This window comes from Schistocerca cancellata, chromosome 2 (assembly GCF_023864275.1).
Source record: "Schistocerca cancellata isolate TAMUIC-IGC-003103 chromosome 2, iqSchCanc2.1, whole genome shotgun sequence".
Classification (NCBI taxonomy): domain Eukaryota; kingdom Metazoa; phylum Arthropoda; class Insecta; order Orthoptera; family Acrididae; genus Schistocerca; species Schistocerca cancellata.
In genome coordinates, this window is record NC_064627.1 from 674,319,137 (window position 1) to 674,345,984 (window position 26,848).

At 45.8% G+C, this 26,848-nt stretch overlaps 1 protein-coding gene across 2 annotated transcripts in view; it reads right to left on the reverse strand.

The window, feature by feature from the left end:
- Window positions 1-26,848, reverse strand: part of LOC126162400 (extracellular sulfatase SULF-1 homolog) — a 782,309-nt gene that overhangs the window by 417,948 nt on the left and 337,513 nt on the right. For both annotated transcript variants that reach the window (XM_049918893.1, XM_049918892.1), the window contains exons 3-4: window positions 7,932-8,201; window positions 2,028-2,267 (exon numbers count right to left, since the gene is read on the reverse strand). In XM_049918893.1, coding sequence (XP_049774850.1) covers window positions 2,028-2,267; window positions 7,932-8,139 — 448 coding nt within the window. In that variant the 5' untranslated portion in view covers window positions 8,140-8,201. The remainder of the gene's footprint in view (window positions 1-2,027; window positions 2,268-7,931; window positions 8,202-26,848) is intronic.

Genomic DNA, 26,848 nt, shown 5'->3' on the forward strand with positions numbered 1-26,848 from the left:
CTAGAAACTCTGCTTCAATGGCACAGCTGGTCTGCCACTCTGTGCGCTCGAATTTTATTCGTTCGGCGGTAATGCGGAACTACTGTATATCGAACGCCTTAAGGAAGTCAAGGAACACAGCATCGTGTTATGACATGTTGTGGAGGAAGTATGATCAGCGCTGATGGTTCTGTGTACTTTGAGACATGCAACACGCTAGCGGCTAAACTTACATGCGTACGGTGAGTTCTGAAACTGTCTTGTTCGAGGACACGGTTATGGCTGGAGGTTAGATACGGCGCGGCGTGTTTGCAGTTATTGACGAGAACGTTTCTTTGAGGTTATTCGAAATGATTCCTCATTGGGAAGATTTTGTTATCATCTCAGTAGTGTTCGTATCAAATGGTTAAAATGGCTCTGAGCACTATAGTACTTAATATCTGAGGTCATCAGTCCACTAGAACTTAGAACTACTTAAACCTAACTAACCTAATGACATCACACACATCCATGCCCGAGGCAGGATTCGAACCTGCGACCGTAGCGGTCTCGCGGTTCCAGACTGAAGCGCCTAGAACCGCTCGGCCACAACGGCCGGCACTCTTCTTGTGCAAACAAGTCATTGTCCATGTTTCACTCCCATACGTGGTTAGGCTCCATACAAATACTTGCAGAAAAGACTTCCCGACACTTAAATCTATACTCGACGTTAGCAAATTTCTCTTCTTCAGAAACGCTTTCCTTGCCATTGCCAGGCTACATTTTATTTCCTAACTACTTCGACCATCATAGGTTATTTTGCTTCCAAAATAGCAAAACTAATATTCTACTTTAAGTGCCTCATTTCCTAATCTAATTCCCTCAGCATTCCCTTAATTCGACTACTTTCCATCATCCTCGTTTTGCTTTTGTTGATGTTCATCCTATATCCTCCTTTCAAGACACTGTCCATTCCGTTCAGCTGCTCTTCCAGGTCCTTTGCTGTCGCTGACAGAATTACAATGTCGTCGGCAAACCTCAGAGTTTTTTCTTCTCCATGGATTTTAATTCCTACTCCTAATTTTCTTTTGTTTCGTTTACTGCTTGCTCAGTACATTGAATGAAATGGGGGATAGGCTACAACCCTGTCACACTCTCTTCTCAACCACTGCTTCCCTTTCGTGCCCCTCGACTGCTATAACTGCCATCTGGTTTTTGTAAAAATTGTAAACAGCCTTTAGCTCCCCGTATTTTATCCTTTCCACCTTCAGAATTTGAAAGTGGGTACTAAAGTCAACATTGTCAAAAGATTTCTCTAAGTCTGCAAAGGCTATAAATGTAGGTTTGCCTTTCCTATCTTCTAAGATAAGTAGTAGGCTTAGCACTGTCCCGCGTGTTCTAACATTTCTACGAAACGCAAACTGATCTTCCCCGAGGTCGGCTTCTACCAGTTTTTCCATTCGTCTGTAATGAATTCGTGTTGTATTCTGAAGCTGTGAGTTATTAAACTGATCATTCAGTAATTTTCACATCTGTCACCACCTGCTTTCTTTGGGATTGGAATTATTATATTCTTCTTGAAGTCTGAGGGTATATCGTCTTTCTCATACGTCTTGCCCTGCATTTTGATACAGTCAATGTTTTCGAACTGTGAAACAAAGCGTGGCATGAATGTTTGAGTGTAGTCCAGGTTCCTGTATCTCTCCTCATTGAGTGAATGGGAAATATCAGTGCACAATTTCCAGCAAAAAATTATGTGGCCGTTGGAGGCCATTTCTTGACGCGTTGCCTGTTGGCGCTCGTCCCGAGATCTTCTACTGCGATATCGTCTTCATTCCACCACCAACATTGAGGGGGAACCCTTAGCAGTGTTAGGTACTTGTGCCGGCGAAATACCAGGGAAACCACTTAACGATCTTCGGTCCAAGATGCACAGACAAGCGCCAACAGCCAACACGTCGAAATTTCCTGTGTTTTGCAGGCCAAAAGTGCTGCAGTATGAGGTTTTAGTTGGCTACGTTGTTGCTGACAGCGAGGTTTCGCCACGGGCGAGCAGCTCGCAGACGTACCTGTGCGGTAGCCGGCGTTGGAGAGGTAGGTGGCGAAGGAGCGCGTCTCGTGGCTGGCCTGCCACTGCGGCGACGAGCAGTTGTCGTTGTTGGTGTAGACGTGGTGGTTGTGCACGTACATGCCGGTCAGCAGGCTGGAGCGCGACGGGCAGCACATGGGCGTCGTCACGTACGCGTGCCGGAACTCGGCGCCGCCGTCGCGCAGCAGGCGCAGCGTGCGCGGCATGAAGTTCAGAGAGCCTGCCGTAGCACACCAACGACAGATCACACCATAACGTTCAGCACGGTACGAACGCAAGACATTTTCCGTAAATGTAGCTGCACAGGTTCCATCTACACTGAAGCGCCAAAGAAACTGATATAGGTATGTATGCTTATTCAAATACAGAGATATCTAAACAGGCAGAATACGGTCGGCAACGCCTATATAAGACAACAAGTGTCCGGTGCAGGTTATCGAGATTTAAGTGAGTTTAAACGTGGTGTTATACTCGGTGCACGAATTATGGGACACAGCATCTCCGAGGGAGTGGTGAAGTGGGGATTCTCCCATACGACCATTTCGCGAGTGTACAGTGAATATTATCTCCGACATCGCTGTGGCCGGAAAAGATCCTGCAAGGATAGCACCAACGACGACTGAAGAGAATCGTTCAACGTGACAGAAGTGCAACCCTGCCGCAAATTGCTGCAGATTTCAATTCTGGGCCATCAACAAGGGTCAGAGAGCGAACCATTCAACGAAACATCATCAATATTGACATTCGGAGCTGACGGCGCACTCGTGTATGCTTAGTGACTGTACGACACAAAGATTTACGCGTCCCTGGGCCCGTCAACAGCGACATTGGGCTGTTGATGACTGGAAACGTGTTGCATGAATCCATGGATCCTCCATGTCGGCAGGGAACTGTTCAACCTGGTGGAGGCTCTGTAATGGTATGGGGCGTGTGGATCTGGAGTGATACCGGGACCCCCGATACGTCTACATCCAACTCTGACAGGTGGCACATACGTAGGCATCCTGTCTGATAACCTGCATCCTTCCATGTCCATTGTGCATTCCGACGGACTTGAGCAATTCTAGCAGGACGATGCGACACCCCACACGTCCAGAATTGCTACAGAGTGGCTCCAGGAAATACTCTTTTGAATTTAAACACTTCCGCTGGCCACCAAACTCCCCAGACATGAACATTATATTACATATCTGTGATGCGTGGTGGTCTCCATGTGGTTCCCAAGTCGTGCAGCGACCGTAAACCATAAAATTACCAAATATGCAGCAACCAGTCGCAAAATCATATTTTATTTATTCACTTTTGCAAATTGATTTCTACTGATTAACAGCCATCATCGGTGCTTTCAACCAATATGTGCCCTGAGTGTCCAATGGGGTCACGTACGTGCTCCAACAGCTTGTCGAGGAAAATTACTACTCAGGGCACATATTGGTTGAAAGCACCGATGATGGCTGTTAATCAGTTGAAATCGATTTGCAAAAGTGAATAAATAAAACATGGTTGCTGCATATTTGGCAATTTTAATATCTGTGATGCCTTGCAACGTGCTGATCAGAAGAGATCTCTACCCACTCGTACTCTTACGGATTTATCGACAGCAGAGCAGTATTCATGGTGTGAATTATCTCCAGCACTGCCTCAGACATTAGTTGAGCCCATGCCACGTCGTGTTACGGCACTTCTGCGAGCTCGCGGGGGTCCTACACGATATTAGACAGGTATACCAGTTTCCTTGGTTTCTCACTGTTTTTAAAGAACGGAACCATTGCAAACTGCCGTAATCTATACTTACTGGCGGGCAGCCAGTTTCGGCCAAGCGACCATCTTCAAGTCACGGATTAACAGTACATGATATTGGGTATGAGATAATGGGTGCATGTGTATGTGACAGATCTGCAACTGTTAATAACTGTGTATTTGACGGCAAGGAATATTCGTTTTAACTCGATGTAATGTTAATCGGTAACTTGAAGATGTTCACTTGATCGACACTGGCTGTCCAGGAACAAATACACGTTACAGAGTCTTCTGGTGGTTCTGTGATGCCGTATTACAAATGCAACAAAAATGGTACGGTCTCAAGTTGTGATCTCCAATTGCCCACCACACCAGAGACTTTGCTTCTCTGCGCATACGAGAAGTAGTCATAAAGTTCTAATTATTACACTAATGAGATTAATTTTTTTTTCAGCTGAGTGTTCGTAATCCTTGTACGCATTGAACGCAGAGTATTGGCGAAGTGGGGCGGGGTGGGGTGGGGTGTGGTGCGGTGCGGACAGTGGCGTATGGTGCGGAAATGTGTCAACTGCGTCAGTACAACCCTGAGACTAAAGAAGTCGTTTTGTATGGACTCCTCTTGCGATGTGCTACGCTACTGAAGTACTAGGCTTTCGATATGTACCAGGCCTGTAGACATGTACCTGCAAACTGAAACTTGATTATGTAATTCTTTTTCGGAGGTGATATGATGTATTAAGATTAGATTTCATATTTCTGTGTCCAATGGGGTCACGTGCGTGTTCCAACAGCTTGTCGAGGAAAACTACAAGAAATACCAGTGTCAGCGGTGTGCAGCACTGTTTGCCTCTTTCATAGGTCATATTACTCTCGTATCAAAGGAAGAAAATGGATGCCTATGTAACAGTGGCGGCCGGTTATCATGTGCTAATGTGCTACAGCACACTGTGAATATCGTACTACAATTATGCCATTTCCCTTCGAACGCGAGCTGGAAATCGGAATAAAATTACGCAATTTCTCTTCGAATGCCAGTGGGAAATCGCACTAAAGTTGCGCCATTTCTCTTCGAATATATGTTGGTATCCAAATAAAACAGACGAAACATGTTTGGTAGCACTCTCTCTGCGATAGCTAGAAACCAGTGTCGAGTGCTGAAACGATAGTCAGCCGCGCTATGATCAACTCAGACAAAGAGGAAAGCTGTCTGTTTTCGAATATCCGTGCTCTTATCCGATGTTATCGTTTCTAGCAGTCCGAGTGCTATATTGCTCACAGCGCCAGGAGAGTATTTTTCTTTGAAGCCGCGTGTAGTATATTGTGCAAGCGTAGGGTATGTGCAATTTTTGAGGAGCTGCAGTCATAACTGCATAATGGGTGAGTGGTTTAACGCACAAACTGGCAGTCCATTGACCCAGGTTCGCATCCTGCTATTATCAACATTTCTTTTCATTTTATTTTATTCATCACAAAGTTAAACTATTAATTACAAAATTTAAATATACTTAATTCAATTTATATATGTAAAATTAATATTTGCAATTTACACTGAAGCGCCAAAGAAACTGGTATAGGCATCATATTCAAATACAATGTAAACAGGCAGAATACTGCGCTGCGATCGACAACGCCTGTATAAGATAACAAGTGTCTGGCGCAGTTATTAGTTAGGTTACTGATGCCACAATGGCAGGTTATCAAGATTCAAGTGACTCTGAACGTGGTGTTAAAGCAAGCGCACGAGCGATTGGACACAGCATCTCCGAGGTAAAACATCAAATCTCCGACATCGCTACGACTGGAAAAAGATGATGCAATAACGGTAGCAATGACGATTGAAGAGAATCGTTCAATCTGACAGAAGTGCAATCTTCCCGCAAATTCCTGCAGATTTCAGTGTGCTGACCCATCAACAAGTGTCAGAGCGCAATCTATTCAACTAAACATCATCGATAGGAGCTTTCGGTGCCCAAATCCCACTCGTGTACACTTGATGCAAGACACAAAGATTTACGCCTCGTCTGGGCCCGTCAGCACCAACATTGGACTGTTCATAACTGGAAACATGTTGCCTGATCGGACGAGTCTCGTTTCAAAATGTATCGAGCGATTGGGCGTGTACAAGTATGGAGACAACCTCGTGAATCCATGGACCCTGCACGTCAGCAAGAGGAGAGTTCAAGCTGTTGGAGGCGGCGGGGCGATTGCAGTTGGAGTGACGTGGCACTCCTGGTACGTCTAGACACGACTCTGACAGGTGACACATAAGTAAGCATCCTGTCTGATCACCTGCATCCATTCATGTCCATTATACATTCCGACGGACTTGGGCAATTCCAACAGCACAATGCGACACACCCATACGTCCCGAATTGCTACAGAGCGGATCCAGTAGCAGTCTTGTGAGTTTAAACACCTCCGCTGGCCACCAACCTTGCCAGAAATGAACCTTAATGAGCACATCTGTGATGCCTTGCAACGTGCTTTTCAGAATAGATCTCTGCTCCCACGTACTCTTACAGATTTATGGACAGCCCTCAGGATTCATGGTGTCAATTCCCTCCATCGGTACTTCAGACATTAGTCGAGTCCATGGCACGTCGTGCTGCGGCACTTCTGCGTGCTAGCGGGGGCCCTTAACTACAGTCCTGGAAATTGAAATAAGAACACCGTGAATTCATTGTCCCAGGAAGGGGAAACTTTATTGACACATTCCTGGGGTCAGATACATCTCATGATCACACTGACAGAACCACAGGCACATAGACACAGGCAACAGAGCATGCACAATGTCGGCACTAGTACAGTGTATATCCACCTTTCGCAGCAATGCAGGCTGCTATTCTCCCATGGAGACGATCGTAGAGATGCTGGATGTAGTCCTGTGGAACGGCTTGCCATGCCATTTCCACCTGGCGCCTCAGTTGGACCAGCGTTCGTGCTGGACGTGCAGACCGCGTGAGACGACGCTTCATCCAGTCCCAAACATGCTCAATGGGGGACAGATCCGGAGATCTTGCTGGCCAGGGTAGTTGACTTACACCTTCTAGAGCACGTTGGGTGGCACGGGATACATGCGGACGTGCATTGTCCTGTTGGAACAGCAAGTTCCCTTGCCGGTCTAGGAATGGTAGAACGATGGGTTCGATGACGGTTTGGATGTACCGTGCACTATTCAGTGTCCCCTCGACGATCACCAGTGGTGTACGGCCAGTGTAGGAGATCGCTCCCCACACCATGATGCCGGGTGTTGGCCCTGTGTGCCTCGGTCGTATGCAGTCCTGATTGTGGCGCTCACCTGCACGGCGTCAAACACGCATACGACCATCATTGGCACCAAGGCAGAAGCGACTCTCATCGCTGAAGACGACACGTCTCCATTCGTCCCTCCATTCGCGCCTGTCGCGACACCACTGGAGGCGGGCTGCACGATGTTGGGGCGTGAGCGGAAGACGGCCTAACGGTGTGCGGGACCGTAGCCCAGCTTCATGGAGACGGTTGCGAATGGTCCTCGCCGATACCCCAGGAGCAACAGTGTCCCTAATTTGCTGGGAAGTGGCGGTGCGGTCCCCTACGGCACTGCGTAGGATCCTACGGTCTTGGCGTGCATCCGTGCGTCGCTGCGGTCCGGTCCCAGGTCGACGGGCACGTGCACCTTCCGCCGATCACTGGCAACAACATCGATGTACTGTGGAGACCTCACGCCCCACGTGTTGAGCAATTCGGCGGTACGTCCACCCGGCCTCCCGCATGCCCACTATACGCCCTCGCTCAAAGTCCGTCAACTGCACATACGGTTCACGTCCACGCTGTCGCGGCATGCTACCAGTGTTAAAGACTGCGATGGAGCTCCGTATGCCACGGCAAACTGGCTGACACTGACGGCGGCGGTGCACAAATGCTGCGCAGCTAGCGCCATTCGACGGCCAACACCGCGGTTCCTGGTGTGTCCGCTGTGCCGTGCGTGTGATCATTGCTTGTACAGCCCTCTCGCAGTGTCCGGAGCAAGTATGGTGGGTCTGACACACCGGTGTCAATGTGTTCTGTTTTCCATTTCCAGGAGTGTATATTAGGCAAGTGTGCCAGTTTCTTTGGCTCTTCAGTGTATACACAGAAACGTTTATAGCTGAGCACGGCTGCTTACCGAGCTCTACGTCCTGGTCGTCGGTGAGGAAGAGTATGATGTTGGGGCGGCGCTCCTTGTGCGGGGGCTGCGGCCCGCCGTGGGCGCGCGAGCGCCGCTGCTGCGCGAACAGGTCGTCGGGCCGGCGGCGCGCGCCGCTCACCGCCAACAGCGCCGCCAGCAGCGCCAGCACCAGGGGCAGGGGCAGGGGCAGCGGCAGGGGGCGCATCCTCACTGGCCGGCTGTGCGTCTCGCCGTCTCCGTCACCGCCACCTCACCGCCTCACTGCATCTGCAAACCGACACCCTGTTAGCTACTGCCGTATCTCCACGTAACAGTTACATCTAGAGCTGCAAACCTCAAGCCAACCAGTTTCGGGTGGGGTGGGGGGTGGGGGTGGGGGGTGGGGGGGAGGAAAGGGGGGTTGGGGGGGACGAACACCAAGAGAAAGGATATTCTATATCCAATATTACGAAAGCTGACGGAGTGCTTCGAAAAAGTTCAAAGAAGGGCAGCACGTTTTGTATTATCGCGAAATATGGGAGAGAGTGTCACAGGAATGATACAGGAATTGGGCTGGATATCATTAAAAGAAAGGCGTTTTTCGTTGCGACGGAATCTTCTCACGAAATTCCAATCACCAACTTTCTCCTCCGAATGTGATAATATTTTGTTGACCCATCTACACAGGGAGAAAGGGTCACCACTGTTAAATAAGGGAAATCAGATCTCGTACGGAAAGATATAGTTGTTCGTTCTTCCCGCGCGCTATACGAGATTGGAATAATAGAGAATTGCGAAGGTGGTTCGACGAAGCCTCTACCAGGCACTTAAATGTGTTTTCCAGAGTATCGATGGAGATGCTAAATCACAGATAGGCACAACAAAAAGAGTGTCACAATATGAGCTTTCGGCCATCAAGGACTTTGCCGAAAATACACGACACACACACAAACACACACCCACAAAAACTCAACTCACACACATGGTCATTCATTTTTTAATTCATGGGGGTTATGATGCACGAGCTCCGAGACCGATGATTTAGTTATTTAAACAATTGCAGCAAGTAGTCACTTTTCGTACAGCTTTATTTATGCCAAGACGCGCAGTATTCGTCATGTGAGCAACTTATGAGTTTCTTTACGTCAGAAATTACACCTACGGCTATAGCGTTCTTATTCACTACATCGTATTCGGACGCCACTTTGTAATGCGGAATTCATAACTGGCCGTCACGAGAGGTGGAGCCACCAGTGTAAGAGGAGGCGGACGGGGCAGTGCTACAGGAGGAATTGTTGTCAGTAGAGCAGCCGTAACAGTAGAATGGCACAGCTAACGTAACTGATTTCGCACGTGAATTAGTCACTGCATCTCAACTGAGTAAAACGTCCATCAGCGACATTCCAACCGTTCTCAAGCCTCCGAAGTCGACCGTCAAGCATTGCGGTGAGCTGTTGTAAAAATGCCTTCTGCTGATTTCATAGCAGTTCCTCATAAGCTACGCATTTCTGTAAGCAGTGCTAAGTGACCCTGAGGTGGTCTCAAGAGGGACACCGCAGCACAGTGACTGAAAAGGAGCGATTTGGAGTGATGAATCATGCTATACCCTCTGAAATCCAATGGCGGTCGCTTTGTCGAATGCCTGGGGAACGTTACCTGCCACCATGTGTAGTGCCAATAAGGAAGCACAGAGAAGGTAGTGCTACGATGTGGGGTTGTTTCTCGTAGTTGGGGTGTAGTTCCTTTATTACGCTAAGGAAACACTAAATGTGCAAGAATATAACTACATTTTACACCATTCTACACTGTGTACAATAGAGGAACAGACCGGAGATGAGGACTGTTTGTATAGCACGATCTTAAGTAGAATCTGTGAGGCAATGGTTTGTGAACAACGAGAGCCCGAATCCAGAGTCCCGACATAAACCCATTGGAAAACCTCTTGGGTGAGTTTCAACATCGACTTCGTTCCAGGCCACAGCATCTAAAATCACTAACTTCTGCGGTTTCCAGTTTTGAAGAAGAGTGGGCTGTCATTCCTACAGACATGCAGACACCTCACTGAAAGTGTCCCCAACATGGTTCAAGCTGTCAAAAGGTGAATGATGGACACCCACCAATAGGTGTCCAGATTCTCCCGATCAGATGTGAATATTCCGAAACTGCTTGAGTCCAGTTGTCCTTATAGACCTAAGACTGCCGACCTTAAAACTTGATACCAGGGCTCCGTATCACAAAAAACTGATTAGTTTCATATTCCTTGCTTAATATACGGTGTACGTACTGTGATGAGTCGCGCTAGGTTATTTTACAGTTAGTTTCTTTCTTTTCGTAGGAAGAGTATGACACTGTGCTGTATCGTATATTCACATTTATTCCGACTGGACACAATAACTGTGACTGTAATAAGAAATTTAATCTCGTGTTGCGTGGTGTATGAGATGTGAAAGCTTTATTGTTTTTCTTTCTTACTTAAAGATGGTCGAAGACCGAAACAGGTCGGAATGAATACGAATTTACAACACTACACCATGAAAGCATTTCGTACGATATATCTCTGCTGTTGATTGTCGCCTAAAAAGTATTTTCCTTTCCATTCTTTGGAGATTAGTGATATAAACGACTATATTAGCAATTAACAGGAATCATTATCTACTAGCTCAGTTGAAGATGGGTTAAATCCTGATAGACATCTTTACACGAACTAAGCATTTTCTAATTGATATTCTTCTGACAGTACGTACAATCTATAGTTTTAGTTACCGGCTTCACTACTGTGCTATTATTTTCGTCTCAGTGTACCTAATGCCCTCAATATTCCAGATGATGTTTTACATATTCTGATCTACGCTTACAATTTTCCTTCAACCATCCTTCCATTCCCAACTGCACAGCTTCTGGCTGCCTTAGCGTATGACCCACCGACCTGACCATTCTTCCAAAACAGTAATTGTTATTAATACTATTAAGTTTTCTCCCGTCAGTCCAAATTCATTAATGCACTGATCAGTTCATGTATATGCTTCCATAGAAAAAATTAAAAAATGCAACAACAACAACAACAAATAGAAACTCAGATCTCTATACCATCCGTTTACGATTGTCTTTCCTACTCCTGGATGCTGCTTGAGAGATATAATCCAGGATTTAATGTGCTGAAAAGTAATTCCTCCGAATGTTTTACGGGCAAATCCTTAAAGATTTTTAAATGAAACATGTGTTATTAATATTCTACGTCTTTAATCTTCATGTGTACATAATTACAGCCCTCTGATGCTATAGGGCTCCAGATTGTACCGTGCAACATGGCGGTGTGTATCGTAAATACGTCGATGCGTAAGAAACAGCATGCTGCAATCGAGTTTCGAATTCGTAGAATGGCCCCATCCGATTTTCATTTGTTTCCAAAACTTAAAGAACATCTTCGAGAACTTGACTTTGATAATGATGAAGCGGTGGAAGTAGAGGTGAGGTTGTGGCTCCGTCAACAAAGCCAAACACTCTTAGAGTGGACGTATTCACAAACTCGTCTCCTGTTGGGAAAAATGGGTTCGTCGCCAGGTTTACTACGCTAAGAAATAAATATCTAGGCACGAAGAATAAAAATGTAAAATATTAATAACATCTGTTTTATTTCAAAAACTTTAAGAGTTTTCACATAAAAAAATTCCGAGTTATTTCTTTTCAGCACGCCCTCGTAATCTCGTCATCCCAACATGCTTTTACCATATTTTTATATAGCTTCACTCATTGATTCTTCATATAATGTGTAGGCAAGGCACAATTTTGTTTTCCTTCTTGACTCTCACATGAATACAATTCATCAAACTTTTCATTTTATTTCAGTGCATTTTATTTAAGTGAACCATGTGATTGTATAAGATAACATAAGCAGAAACATTCCAATAAACTGCAAATTCGGCAGCAACAACATAGGCTAAGTGATTCCCAATAAACTGCAAATTCGGCAGCAACAACATAGGCTAAGTGATTCACACTGCTGGTCAGCATCATGCTGAGGATACGCAACACACCATGCAAAAGGAGCTTAAGAAACCGACAATGGCTCAACATTGCCTGGAGAACGTACACAAGATATAATATGAACAGACGTGAGTCTTGACTTGTGCATCATCATAAGGCCATCCGTTGAAATGTTTACGTCTCTTGTCGTCCTTGTGCTACGTGCGAGACGATCGGGGTTCAGCAGCCTTTTGTGCAAGCTGCCTGCCGCCCTCGAGAACTAAACTCACAATTGATCGAACAAGATGAAGCAGGGCACCGAACAGCGACTCTCCAACGGCGAGGCACGGACAGCCGCCGGATGCTCGCCCCAAACTCGTGTACTGACTGACTACTCTCACACATCACTCAAAATTACAGCAGCAGGTGAGGAAATAGCAAGGTTTGCACAGTGCAACGGAAAATCTGTCTCTCTTCCTGCATGCAGAGAAAGCTTGCAAAATTTTCTTCTTCAACACTTAGATTCTCTGTCAACAAAGTAAGAGTTGAAAGTGTGCTGTCCCTCGCCTTATGATTGGCGGAACGATATCTGGGTGTGTTAATGCAACTCTTTCCGACACTGGTTGCGGAAACACAGCGGTGGGTCTGTTCTGTGCTTCCACTTTTTTTTAGGACAACTTGTGGACTTTTGTTGAAATCTCTCGGGTGATCACGTGGGTCGCAATGCTCTGAAGGTGCTTTTGAAGTAATCTGGCTTTAGGGACAGCCAAAGCGCCTTACTCGCGCGAGTACTGGCCATGGGAGTTCGTGGTGGGAAACCTCTGGTATCAGCGCCATTGTCTACCCACCGCCTAAAACTTGAATGTGGCACGTCTCGGTACGCTTCAACAACTGGGAGAAAGAGGAGTTAAAATGCCAGAATTCACAAGCCCCGCTCTTCCATTCAGGAAGTTTACGAGAATACAGCGTAAACTGATGATGTATATTGTCCTTTTTTAACATATGACAAACCAGTATCGTCCGACCATTATACAGGAGGCGGCCGAGAATATAATACTACGGCATGGGGAAAGGGGTAAATTGTCAGAGGTAAGTGGGGCGGGTGGGGAGAGGAGGAATTAGACATGGAACAGAAGACGGATGCTTGACGCATTTAGGGAGACGGGAGCGGCAGTTGCAAACGTCTCGCCGGCCCCTCATGCCAGCTGACGTCAGTCGGTGTCTACGGGAAATACGGGCTCCGCAACGACTTGTGACGCTACACTAGATATCTTGTCCGACATGCATCGCGAACGCTTCGCTACATTCGGGACCAGGTGGGAAATCAGTATCTCAATGAAAGGGTAACCAATAAATTCCTTAACTTTACCAGAAATACCGAGAGCGTAACTCTCTTCAAACACGGCTACGAAGTAACAAAGTGGTCTCAAACAGTAACTCGCTTCCCGTTGGAAAAGTTAGCTGCAACTCGCAAGACATGTAGTGTCAGGTGCTGCGACGTAAGCCACAGGGCCCGGATATCTCGTTGGCTTTGGTGCCCCAGTGAGCGGGAGCTGCCTAGAGCTGCCCTACTCGCCTTCCCGCTCAAATGTCACTTCGGCCCTATTTGGAAGCATGCAGACGCTACTGCCGCGCCTACATAAGCCGGACACTGTACCAACCCTAGCACTCAGGAGTTTCTTTTACTCCTGATGACGACGGCGGAGCAAGCTGTCGAAATCTCGAGTATTCCATTCGAAATGACGTCGTTTGAAACCCGAGGACGTTTATTCTATCTACGCAGTGCCAGAACCTTCACTCTCGAAACCCCGTCACCGTATATTTCTTTATTATTCTTTGACGGCCGCTAATCCACATTTAATATTATTGTTCTAGGACTGACAAGTCTATCCACTGTAGCGGAGGCGTGTTAAGTTTCTAAATGTCTCACTAGAGTGCATTGGAATACGGTAGTATAAATTTCACCACATAACGAAAGTTTCGCGAACGATTAGATCAAATAAGGCGCGAAACAAGGCTGTTCGTTATTAAAAACAAAATTATTATTTATACAGTTGCTGATAGGGCCGCGAAATACTGAAGATATTTAAGTTCTTACCTGGCGAAGGTTGGGTTATCCCGACTGAAACCTAGGTAAATTCTAGGTAAACAGTGTAACTGAGGCTGTTCATTATTAAAATTAATCATTATTTTCAGTTGCTAACAGGTTCTTTGTTTGCTAATAGCGTTTGATCGATGAAATCTATGTTATCTGCAGGAGTCTTTTTTTATTTCTTAATAGGCAATTTTGACAGTTTTCACGACGTTTACGTACGATAGAATTTCCGAAAACACTTTTTTTGAGACATATTTTGAGATCGCTAGATCTCTCCAGCACTCGAGAATTTGACCATACTAACAGAATGTTCTCACGAGCCGCTACTGCCGAGGACACTAAAGTATGGTGGGATTACGCGAAAGAGATCGACACGAGCAAATGTGCTCTGCATCAACTGGACTTAAAATGACCCTGACGCACCTTATAGATACAGAAAATTGGAACGAACACACCCTGTTGGGTTTGGGAGTCAAGGCAGCCAGGTTGTAACAGTTTGGCGCTGCAGTCCGTCGCTAGTGCGTGTGCCTACTTGTGATGCGATGTGCGTGGATAGCGCGACTAGTGGCCGACACGCACTAGGGAAGGCGTGGGAGAGGCATGCAGCCAGCGGACTGACAGTTGACTTTACGAGCACTCGTCGAGAGCGCCGGGTGCGACGGGCTGCCGACCCACAGGCGTGAGAGAGCGCCGCATTGTAGGCCCTATATACAGGGTATTACAAAAAGGTACGGCCAAACTTACAGGAAACATTCCTCACACACAAATAAAGAAAAGATGTTATGTAGACATGTGTCCGGAAACGCTTAATTTCCATGTTAGAGCTCATTTTATTTTCGTCAGTATGTACTGTACTTCCTCGATTCACCGCCAGTTGGCCCAATTGAAGGAAGGTAATGTTGACTTCGGTGCTTGTGTTGACATGCGACTCATTGCTCTACAGTACTAGCATCAAGCACATCAGTAAGTAGCATCAACAGGTTAGTGTTCATCACGAACGTGGTTTAGCAGTCAGTGCAATGTTTACAAATGCGGAGTTGGCAGATGCCCATTTGATGTATGGATCAGCACGGGGCAATAGCCGTGGCGCGGTACGTTTGTATCGAGACAGATTTGCAGAACGAAGGTGTCCCGACAGGAAGACGTTCGAAGCAATTGATCGGTGTCTTAGGGAGCACGGAACATTCCAGCCTATGACTCGCGACTGAGGAATACCTAGAACGACGAGGACACCTGCAATGGACGAGGCAATTCTTCGTGCAGTTGACGATAACCCTAATGTCAGCGTCAGAGAAGTTGCTCCTGCACAAGCTAACGTTGACCACGTCACTGTATGGAGAGTGCTACGGGAGAACCAGTTGTTTCCGCACCATGTACAGCGTGTGCAGGCACTATCAGCAGCTGATTGGCCTCCACGGGTACACTTCTGCGAATGGTTCATCCAACAAAGTGTCAATCCTCATTTCAGTGCAAATGTTCTCTTTACGGATGAGGCTTCATTCCAACGTGATCAAATTGTAAATTTTCACAATCAACATGTGTGGGCTGACGAGAATCCGCACGCAATTGTGCAATCACGTCATCAACACAGATTTTCTGTGAATCTTTGGGCAGGCATTGTTGGTGATGTCTTGATGATTTATCATGATTTCATACGGGCACGTTATCATGATTTGATACGGGTACTCGACCTGTGCTGCTAGAACATGTGTCTTTACAAGTACGACACAACATGTGGTTCATGCACGATGGAGCTCCTGCACATTTCAGTCGAAGTGTTCGTACGCTTCTCAACAACAGATTCGGTGACCGATGGATTGGTAGAGGCGGACCAATTCCATGGCCTCCACGCTCTCCTGACCTCAACCCTCTTGACTTTCATTTATGGTGGCATTTGAAAGCTTTTGTCTACGCAACCCCGGTACCAAATGTACAGACTCTTCGTGCTCGTATTGTGGACGGCTGTGATACAATACGCCATTCTCGAGGGCTGCATCAGCTCATCAGGGATTCCAGGCGACGGAGGGTGGATGCATGTATCCTCGCTAACGGAGGACATTTTGAACATTTCCTGTAACAACGTGTTTGAAGTCACGCTGGTACGTTCTGTTGCTGTGTGTTTCCATTCCATGATTAATATGATTTGAAGAGAAGTAATAAAATGAGCTCTAACATGAAAAGTAAGCGTTTCCGGACACATGTCCACATAACGTATTTTCTTTCTTTGTGTGTGAGGAATGTTTCCTGAAAGTTTGGCCGTACCTTTTTGTAACACCCTGTATATACTGCAAGCCGGACGGCAGGGTCGCTCGTAAACGTCTCGCAGTAATAATTTTTTCATAATACGGGGCCACAGTCATAATTTATTTCTTTAAAGTCAGTACCGCCATAAGACTGTTGTTTATTTGCATGTTATATTTACACTTACACGATCATGATTTCGGCTTCAAAGTGCCATTATCAAGTGTTTTAAGTGTTATAAAGTGCCTAAGATGGCATACTCTCGTATTTAAAATACACTATTAGACACATTGTCTCACAGTAAGCCACTATGGCGGCCGCCTAGAAGTGGCAACACTTCATTCTACTAGGTAGGCTGTACTTAAACGAGGATTGGTGGGAACTACTCGACACCTAATACCTGCCAAAATTTGCTAGATCAAAATTTACTGCCTAACATTCTTTAAGGACCTTTAGTACTAAGTGAAAATACACTAGTTTTGGTCAGCAATGTAATTTTTATCTACTGTCTCAGTATTATGCGTTTCCGGACAATCCAGGGAAGTATAATACAGCTGCTGTTATGTTGTATATACGGAAATGATCTGGCGGCCAGATTGAGCAGCAATCTGCGGCTATTTGCTGATGGTGATGTGGTGTACGGGAAGGTGTCGTCGTTGACTGACTGAAGGAGAATACAAGATGAATTGTAGAAAATTTCTAGTTGGCCTGATGAATGACAGATGGCTTTAAATGTAGAAGAATGTAAGTTAATGCAGATGAGTAGGAACAATAAACCCGTAATGTTCGAATACAGCGTTGGTAATGTGCTGTTTGACACAGCTACGTCGATTAAATATCTAAGGGTAACGTTGCAAAGCAATATGAAATAGAATGAGCATATAAGATTTGTTGTACGGAAGGCGAATGTCGACTTCGATTTATTGGGAGAATTTTAGGAAACGTGGTTCATATGTAAAGGGGACCACACACAGGGCACCAGTGCGACCCATTGTTGGGTACCTCCGTATCAGGCCGTATTAAAGGAAGACTGGAAGCAATTCAGAGGCGGGCTGCTCGGTTTGTTACTGCTACATCTACATCTACATCTACATCCATACTCCGCAAGCCACCTGACGGTGTGTGGCGGAGGGTACCTTCAGTACCTCTATCGGTTCTCCCTTCTATTCCAGTCTCGTATTGTTCGTGGAAAGAAGGATTGTCGGTATGCCTCTGTGTGGGCTCTAATCTCTCTGATTTTATCCTCATGGTCTCTTCGCGAGATATACGTAGGAGGGAGCAATATACTGCTTGACTCTTCGGTGAAGGTATGTTCTCGAAACTTTGACAAAAGCCCGTACCGAGCTATTGAGCGTCTCTCCTGCAGAGTCTTCCACTGCTGTTTATCTGTCATCTCCGTAACGCTTTCGCGATTACTAAATGATCCTGTAACGAAGCGCGCTGCTCTCCGTTGGATCTTCTCTATGTCTTGTATCAACCCTATCTGGTACGGATCCCACACTGCTGAGCAGTATTCAAGCAGTGGGCGAACAAGCGTACTGTAACCTACTTCCTTTCTTTTCGGATTGCATTTCCTTAGGATTCTTCCAATGAATCTCAGTCTGGCATCTGCTTTACCGACAATCAACATTATATGATTATTCCATTTTAATCACTCCTAATGCGCACTCCCAGATAATTTATGGAATTAACTGCTTCCAGTTGCTGACCTGCTATATTGTAGCTAAATGATAAAGGATCTATCTTTCTGTGTATTCGCAGCACATTACACTTGTCTACATTGAGATTCAGTTGCCATTCCCTGCACCATGCGTCAATTCGCTGCAGATCCTCCTGCATTTCAGTACAATTTTCCATTGTTACAACCTCTCGATACACCACAGCATCATCTGCAAAAAGCCTCAGTGAACTTCCGATGTCATCCACCAGGTCATTTATGTATATTGTGAATAGCAACGGTCCTATGACACTCCCCTGCGGCACACCTGAAATTACTCTTACTTCGGAAGACTTCTCTCCATTGAGAATAACATGCTGCGTCCTGTTATCTAGGAACTCCTCAATCCAATCACACAATTGGTCTGATAGTCCATATGCTCTTACTTTGTTCAATAAACGACTGTGGGGAACTGTATCGAACGCCTTGCGGAAGTCAAGAAACACGGCATCTACCTGTGAACCCGTGTCTATGGCCCTCTGAGTCTCGTGGACGAATAGCGCGAGCTGGGTTTCACATGACCGTCTTTTTCGAAACCCATGCTGATTCCTACAGAGTAGATTTCTAGTCTCCAGAAAAGTCATTATACTCGAACACAATACGTGTTCCAAAATTCTACAACTGATCGACGTTAGAGATATAGGTCTATAGTTCTGCACATCTGTTCGACGTCCCTTCTTGAAAACGGGGATGACCTGTGCCCTTTTCCAATCCTTTGGAACGCTACGCTCTTCTAGGGACCTACGGTACACCGCTGCAAGAAAGGGAGCAAGTTCCTTCGCGTACTCTGTGTAAAATTGAACTGGTATCCCATCAGGTCCAGAGGCCTTTCCTCTTTTGAGCGATTTTAATTGTTTCAATTGTTTCTCTATCCCTCTGTCGTCTATTTCGATATCTACCATTTTGTCATCTGTGCGACAATCTAGAGAAGGAACTACAGTGCAATCTTCCTCTGTGAAACAACTTTGGAAAAAGACATTTAGTATGCTATGTTCGAGCAACACGCAAATATCACGGATGTGCTTCGAAAACTCAAATGGGATTCACTGGAGGGAAGGCTAAGGTCTTTTCAAAGAACACAATTGAAAAAAATTTAGAGTGCCGGAATTTAAGGCTGACTGCAGAACGATTCTGTTGCCACCGACACAAATTGCAACATGAAGATGAGATCAGAGAGATTAGGGCCCGTGCGGAGGCAAACAGGCAGTCGTTTATCCCTCGCTCTTTTTGCCAATGGAAAAGGAAAGAAGATGGCCATTAATGGTACAGGGTATACTCCGCCACGAATTATACAGTGGCTTGCGGAGTAGTAGATCATCGGATTTGTCGAACACAGTGTACAATACCCTGCGGCCTCCTACTACCTTCTGAATCACCACTAGTGCCAGTTTCAAAGAAGGTAGTGTTACGGAAGGCAGTAGGAGGCCACAGGGTACTGTACGCTGTTTCTGACTATACTGTTGATTTCAACTTACAAATTTCAAACCGTTATGTTGAGTCAGCCATGGTAATGCTATAATATGAGAGCTGGAACACGTAGATGGTTCAAATGGCTCTGAGCACTATGAGACTAAAGATCTGAGGTCATCAGTCCCCTAGAACTTAGAACTACTTAAACCTAACTAACCTAAGGACATCACACAGATCCATGTCCGAGGCAGCATTCGAACCTGCGACCGTAGCAGTCGCGCGGTCCCGAACTGTAGCGCCTAGAATCGCTCGGCCACCGCTGCCGGCCGGAACACGTAGAGCATTATGTATACAGCAGTGGAATTATTTACACCGTTTTGTGATCTACAGTAATGTATAAAATATTATGACCAGTTTCCACAGTAAGACAGAATGTCTTCTAGTGGCATTGTATTCATGGCGCGGTAGGAAGGAAGATAAGGGTTTAACGTCCCGTCAATGTCGCAGCAGACGTAGCACAAGCTCCGATTGTTTGGAGGATGAGGAAGGAAATCGGCCGTCCCCTGTCAAAGGAACTATCCCAACATTTGTCTGGAGCGATTTAGGGTAATCACAGAAAAGCTAAATTGGAATGGTCGAACGCGGATTCGTGCCGTCGTCCTTCAGAATGCGAGTTCCGACTCCTAACCACTGCGCCACCTCGCTCGGTAGAGGCGCGACAAGGAAAGTATGAGGGGCGATCTGAAGCTAAAGGTACAAGGCCAATATACCTAGAGTTTCGTCCGTTCTAGAGAAATCGTAGTGTGTGGTAATTCTGATACATGCGATTGGCAACTGTGCAAAATTTCAGCGACGCACCACCTACAGCGCTAGTTGCAGGTAAACGCTAATGGCGACTCGTCTGGAAAACTGATCTACCGAAGAAATCCGCAGAGTTGTTCGATTTCTGTGGACGAAACACGCTAACGCGGCTGAAATTCACCGGCAGCTGGTAGAGGTTTATGGAGAGTCTACTATGCCTCGTCAGCATGTTGCAGAATGGTGTCGAAAGTATGCGACCGGGTAGAGGAAACGTCACCGAAGAGGACTGCACTGGCCGACCGAACACGATGCAACGAATCTGAACATAGGTCGCATGGAGGAGCTAATTCAGGACAACAGGAGGACCACGTCACAGCATATGACGGTAGAACTGCGAATGTCATTCGGAAGTATTATTCACATTGTTCACGATATTGTGCAGTGCTGCAAAGTTTGTTCTCGATGGGTTCCACGGAATCTCAAATCCAAGGAGAAGCACACGGGGATAAGGCTGCAACTTTTGCTATGGTTCTCTGCAAAACAGTTTTCTTCTCGGCATTGTCAAGGGTAACGAAAAATGGGTCCACCGCTACGGCCCCGGAAATAAGTGGTCATCAGTTGAGTGGAAACACTCCTCCTTTCCAAAGACAAAGTGTTTTAACGTGACACCACATGTCGGAAAGGTGATGTCCGCAATGCTTTGTGACAGCGCGAGTATTACACTCGTGGAGTTATTGGAAAGAGGAACACAGTGACCGCTGGGGGGTACTGCGAGATCCTGACACGACTGTGCGAAGCATTCAGGAGGAAACCGCCAGGACTTCTCACCGAAGGCGTCATCTTCCTTCACGACAGAGCGCGAACTCATCTGGCCAAGAGGACCACCATACTATTGAAGCAGTTAAGCAGTTTAGCTGGGACACCATTGATCACCCTTCCTACAGCTCAAGCGACTTTCACCCTTTTCTGTGCGGCTGGTCCCGGCGGAGGTTCGAGTCCTCCTTCGGGCATGAGTGTGTGTGTTTGTCCCTAGGATAATTTAGGTTAAGTAGTGTATAGGCTTAGGGACTGGTGACCTTAGCAGTTGAGTCCCATAAGATTTCACACACATTTGACCATTTTCACCCTTTTCCTAATTTGAAGGAGCACGTAGGTGATCGACGATTCTATTCAGACGAGGATGTGAAACATTTCGTGACAACACGGCTAAACACCCAAGGGCAGGACTTTTACCAGGAGAGTATATTCGAACTCATTTCAAGAAGCAACAAGCGCCTAAACCAACATGTAGGCTACGTCGAAAGACAACCTACTTTATGTACCTTCAGTTGGCTGTACTCATTGTATGAAATAAAATCTACACGCGTCACTGACATTATACTGCAGTGCCTGTGTTGGTTCGATGTACTCTGCAAATGTCCTGCATACATACATGTCTGAAGGACGGTGTACAGTACATCGAACCAACACAGGGACTGCAATATAACATTCCATACCTAAAAACAAGGTCGTGATTTTAATCACATGTCTCTCCCTGTACGAGATTCACAGTATCTGTACTAATACAGGGTGTAGACGAAACAATGAGATATGAAAGTTTGATCTGTGTGGGCAACGTCTTCGGATAGCCGAAGTGATTAAGGCGACAGCTCGCGTAAAGCCGGAAATCAGGGTTCGAGTTCCGGTCCGGCACAGATGTTCATTTGTCACCAATCAGTTGTGCAGCTACAGTTTCACCACATTTGCAAACGCAAAAATAATTCTTGCATTTGTGACCCTTGTTTCTGATTACCACTCATATATAAGAGGAACAGAGACGACTACAGCGGCGATATAGGCCGGAAACTCGTTCATGCGACTGAAAAGGAGCAGATTGTAATGCCCCAGCACGTAAGAAAGAGCATTTCGGAAACTGTGAAGCTCATTGGCTGTACGTGTAATACTGTCGGGAGCATCTGTTCAAAGAGCTTGAAGAGCGGTGAAACCACGAGTAAGGGGCGAGGCGTTGGACGTCCACGTCCCATCACAGAACGAAGTCGGGGGACTAGTTGTTCTACAAAGCAGGGCAAGCAGCGATCCGTGTCAGATCTGACGACAGAGTACAACGTCGGTGCCGGCACAAGTGTTTCGAGGCACACTATTCCAGTGCAGATAGTCGAACATATGGCTCCATCACATACGACCACTATGAGCTGACCCAATGACATCGTCAATTACGATTGCAGTGAGCAGGGGGCAACTGAATGTGGGCTGTGGATCAGTGGAAAGGTATCGTCTGGATGGATGTATCACGTTTCTTATTGCACTTGATCATGGTCGTTTCCGGATACCCTTTGTCAAGGTGAACGGCTGCTGAAAACATGCATAGCAACTCGGACGTAGGCTGATAGGCTGCTATGTGTGACTTTCATCTTGGCTTCCGTGGGACATATGGTGGTAATCAAACGCACAATTATAACTGTGGACTATGTGAATATTTCGGAACATCATCATCCCTTCATGGCTGATAGCTTCTCCGCCGATGAAGGGATCTTGTAGAAGGATAACTGTCCAAGGGCAGAATCGAGCTATACTTGTCTCAAGAATATGATAGTACACTAACGTTGATGTCTTGGTCACCAAAGTTGCCTCATCTGAAGCTGAAGGAACACATCTGGGACGTTAATGTGCACCAGTTCTGCGCCCAAAAACAAGCGAAACCTGGTTTAAGGGAACCGCTGTGGGTGGACATCTGGTGCCACGTACCCCTGAAAAGCTACCAACGACCTATCGAATCCATACCTCCACAATCGCTGCTGTATTGAGTCCCATTGGTGGTTCAGTCGCTGTTAAGCAGGTAGTTATAATCTTTGCGCTTATCAGAGTATTTTATCTCACTCATGTCCAGTTCTGACACGCATGCGTTATACAGTAAATGTTACGTCTGTGGGCCCTGAGGCGAAACAAGTTTTGTATGATTGCAACAGGTATGGAGGCTATTCCTGCTTTGACTCCTGACAGGTAGACCTTGTATTCTCCCACTTCCTCTTCTTTCTCACCCCTTACCCGAATGTCACTAACAGCTAAAACGTCCAGCCCCATCTTACTTGCAGCCTCTGCCAGCTCTACCTTCTTCCCAGAGTAGCCCCCATTGATATTAATAGCTCCCCATCTCATTACCATTTGTTTGCCAAGTCGTATCTTAGGAGTCCCTGGTTTGTCAGTTAGAGGTGGGACTCCGTCACCTCCAAAGGTCCGAGGCATTTTGCTCTGATTGTTGCCAGCATCATATTTAAAGTACCAGGGAAGCAGGTTGCTAGCCTTACTTGCCCCGAGTCCCATTGGGTTTTACCCCTAACGGCTGAGGGACTAACCGGTGGATTTGGTAGTCTTTGCCGTATGAGCACAAAGGTGACCACGACTCAGAAGCACGGGGTCCCGGGTTCGATACCCGGCGGGGTCAGGGATTTTCACCTGCCTCGAGATGACTGGGTGTTTGTGTTGTCCTCATCATTTCATCATCATCCAGGAGAGTGGCGAAATTGGACTGAGCAAAGATTGGGTAATTGTACGGGCGCTGATAACCACGCAGTTGAGCGCCCCACAAACCAAACATCGTCATCAACGACTCAGAATATGTCCGAGATGCCCAGCCTTATTCCAAAGTGACTGGTATCCCGACTGTCGGGACCACTTACTTGGCCACTCATACGTTGCCCGTGGTTCATGAACTAGGACATGACTACAGGAACCCACACCATGAACCACAATGGGGTGTAGGGCTTTACATCAGGAAAGAAATGGAACCCAGCGTAGTTGCAATAAGGTATGTAAACGAACGACTGATGTGGATAGATTTGACAGTGTCTAGCAAGAAAATTAGGATTGTGTCAGTATATTCGCATTGTGAAGGGACAGATCAAGATAAGATGGATAGTTTTTATGAGGCACTCAGTGATGTAGTTGTTAGAGTAAAGGACAAGGACAGTGTTCTGCTCATGGGTGATTTTAACGCCAGGATTGGAAATCGAACAGAAGGGTATGAAAAGGTTATAGGTAAATTTGGAGAGGATATGGAGGCCAACAGGAACGGCAAACAACTCTTGGATTTCTGTGCCAGTATGGGCTTAGTAATCACAAACTCCTTTTTTAAACATAAGAACATTCACCGGTATACTTGGGAAGGCAGGGGAACCAGATCTGTCATTGACTATATAATAACAGATAAGGAATTCAGGAAGGCTGTGAGGGACACACGTGTATTCAGGGGATTCTTTGATGACACTGATCATTATTTAATCTGCAGTAAAATTGGGATTGTGAGGCCGAAAGTGCAGGAGGTCAGGTCCATATGTAGGAGGATAAGAGTGGAGAAACTTCAGGATAAGGAAATCAGGCACAAGTACAAAACAGCGATCTCAGAAAGGTACCAGTTAGTTGAATGTAGTCAATTACAGTCTTTGGAAAAGGAATGGACAAGGTACAGGGACACAGTACTAGAAGTGGCTAAAGAATGTCTTGGAACAGTAGTGTGTAAAAGTAGGCTGAAGCAAACAGCTTGGTGGAATGATACAGTCAAGGCAGCCTGTAAAAGAAAAAAGAAGGCGTATCAAAAATGGTTACATACCAGAACCCAGGTAGACAGAGAAAGTTATGTTGAAGAAAGAAACAAAGCCAAACAGATAATTGCAGCATCGAAGAAGAAATCGTGGGAAGACTTTGGAAACAGGTTGGAGACTATGGGTCAAGCTGCTGGAAAACCATTCTGGAGTGTAATTATCAGTCTTCGAAAGGGAGGTAAGAAGGAAATGGCAAGTATTTTGGACAGGACAGGAAAACTGCTGGTGAATCCTGTGGATGCCTTGGGCAGATGGAGGGAATATTTTGAAGAGTTGCTCAATGTAGGTGAAAATGCGATCAGTAATGTTTCAGATTTCGAGGTAGAATGGGATAGGAATGATGATGGAAATAGGATCACATTTGAGGAAGTGGAAAAAATGGTCAATAGATTGCAGTGCAATAAAGCGGCTGGGATGGATGAAATTAAGTCGGAACTCATCAAATACAGTGGAATGTCAGGTCTTAAATGGCTACACAGGATAATTGAAATGGCCTGGGAGTCGGGACAGGTTCCATCAGACTGGACAAAAGCAGTAATCACACCAATCTTTAAACATGGAAACAGAAAAGATTGTAACAACTACAGAGGTATCTCTTTAATCAGCGTTGTGGGTAAAATCTTCTCAGGTATTGTTGAAAGGAAAGTGCGAGTGTTAGTTGAGGACCAATTGGATGAAAATCGGTGTGGGTTTAGGCCTCTTAAAGGTTGTCAGGACCAGATCTTTAGCTTACAGCAAATAATGGAGAAGTGTTATGAGTGGAACAGGGAATTGTATCTATGCTTCATAGATCTAGAAAAGGCATATGACCGGGTTCCTAGGAGGAAGTTATTGTCTGTTCTACAAGATTATGGAATAGGAGGCAAACTTTTGCAAGCAATTAAAGGTCTTTACATGGATAGTCAGGCAGCAGTTAGAGTTGACGGTAAATTGAGTTCATGGTTCAGTGTAGTTTCAGGGGTAAGACAAGGCTGCAACCTGTCTCCACTGTTGTTCATATTATTTATGGATCATATGTTGAAAACAATAGACTGGCTGGGTGAAATTAAGATATGTGAACACAAAATAAGCAGTCTTGCATATGCGGATGACTTAGTTGTGATGGCAGATTCGATTGAAAGTTTGCAAAGTAATATTTCAGAGCTAGATCAGAAATGTAAGGACTATGGTATGAAGATTAGCATCTCCAAAACGAAAGTAATGTCAGTGGGAAAGAAATGTAAACGGATTGAGTGCCAAATAGGAGGAACAAAGTTACAACAGGTGGACGGTTTCAAGTACTTAGGATGCATATTCTCACAGGATGGCAACATAGTGAAAGAACTGGAAGCGAGGTGTAGCAAAGCTAATGCTCATCTACGATCTACTCTCTTCTGTAAAAAGGAAGTCAGTACCAAGACTAAGTTATCTGTGCACCGTTCAATCTTTCGACCAACTTTGTTGTATGGGAGCGAAAGCTGGGTGGATTCAGGTTACCTTATCAACAAGGTTGAGGTTACAGATATGAAAGTAGCTAGGATGATTGCAGGTACTAGTAGATGGGAACAATGGCAGGAGGGTGTCCACAATGAGGAAATCAAAGAAAAACTGGGAATGAACTCTATAGATGTAGCAGTCAGGGCGAACAGGCTTAGATGGTGGGGTCACGTTACACTCATGGGAGAAGCAAGGTTACCCAAGAGACTCATGGATTCAGCAGTAGAAGGTAGGAGGAGTCGGGGCAGACCGAGGAGAAGGTACCTGGATTCGGTTAAGAATGATTTTGAAGTAATAGGTTTAACATCAGAAGAGGCACCAATGTTAGCACTGAATAGGGGATCATGGAGGAACTGTATAAGGGGGGCTATGCTCCAGACTGAACGCTGAAAGGCATAATCAGTCTTAAATGATGATGATGATGATGATGAGGTATGGAGGCGAGCGAGTGAGCCAGGGCTTTCCCCAGTTAACCACTACCAGCGCCACGTCACCATAACATGCCTGTGCTTAACATACAAAGGATTGCGTCATACTCTAAGAATGAAATTAAAAATTAAAATAACTTTACCAAACTTCGTTAGTGTATGTTTTAAATACAGTAATGTTAACACTGTAAGGTCTCAGAATGATC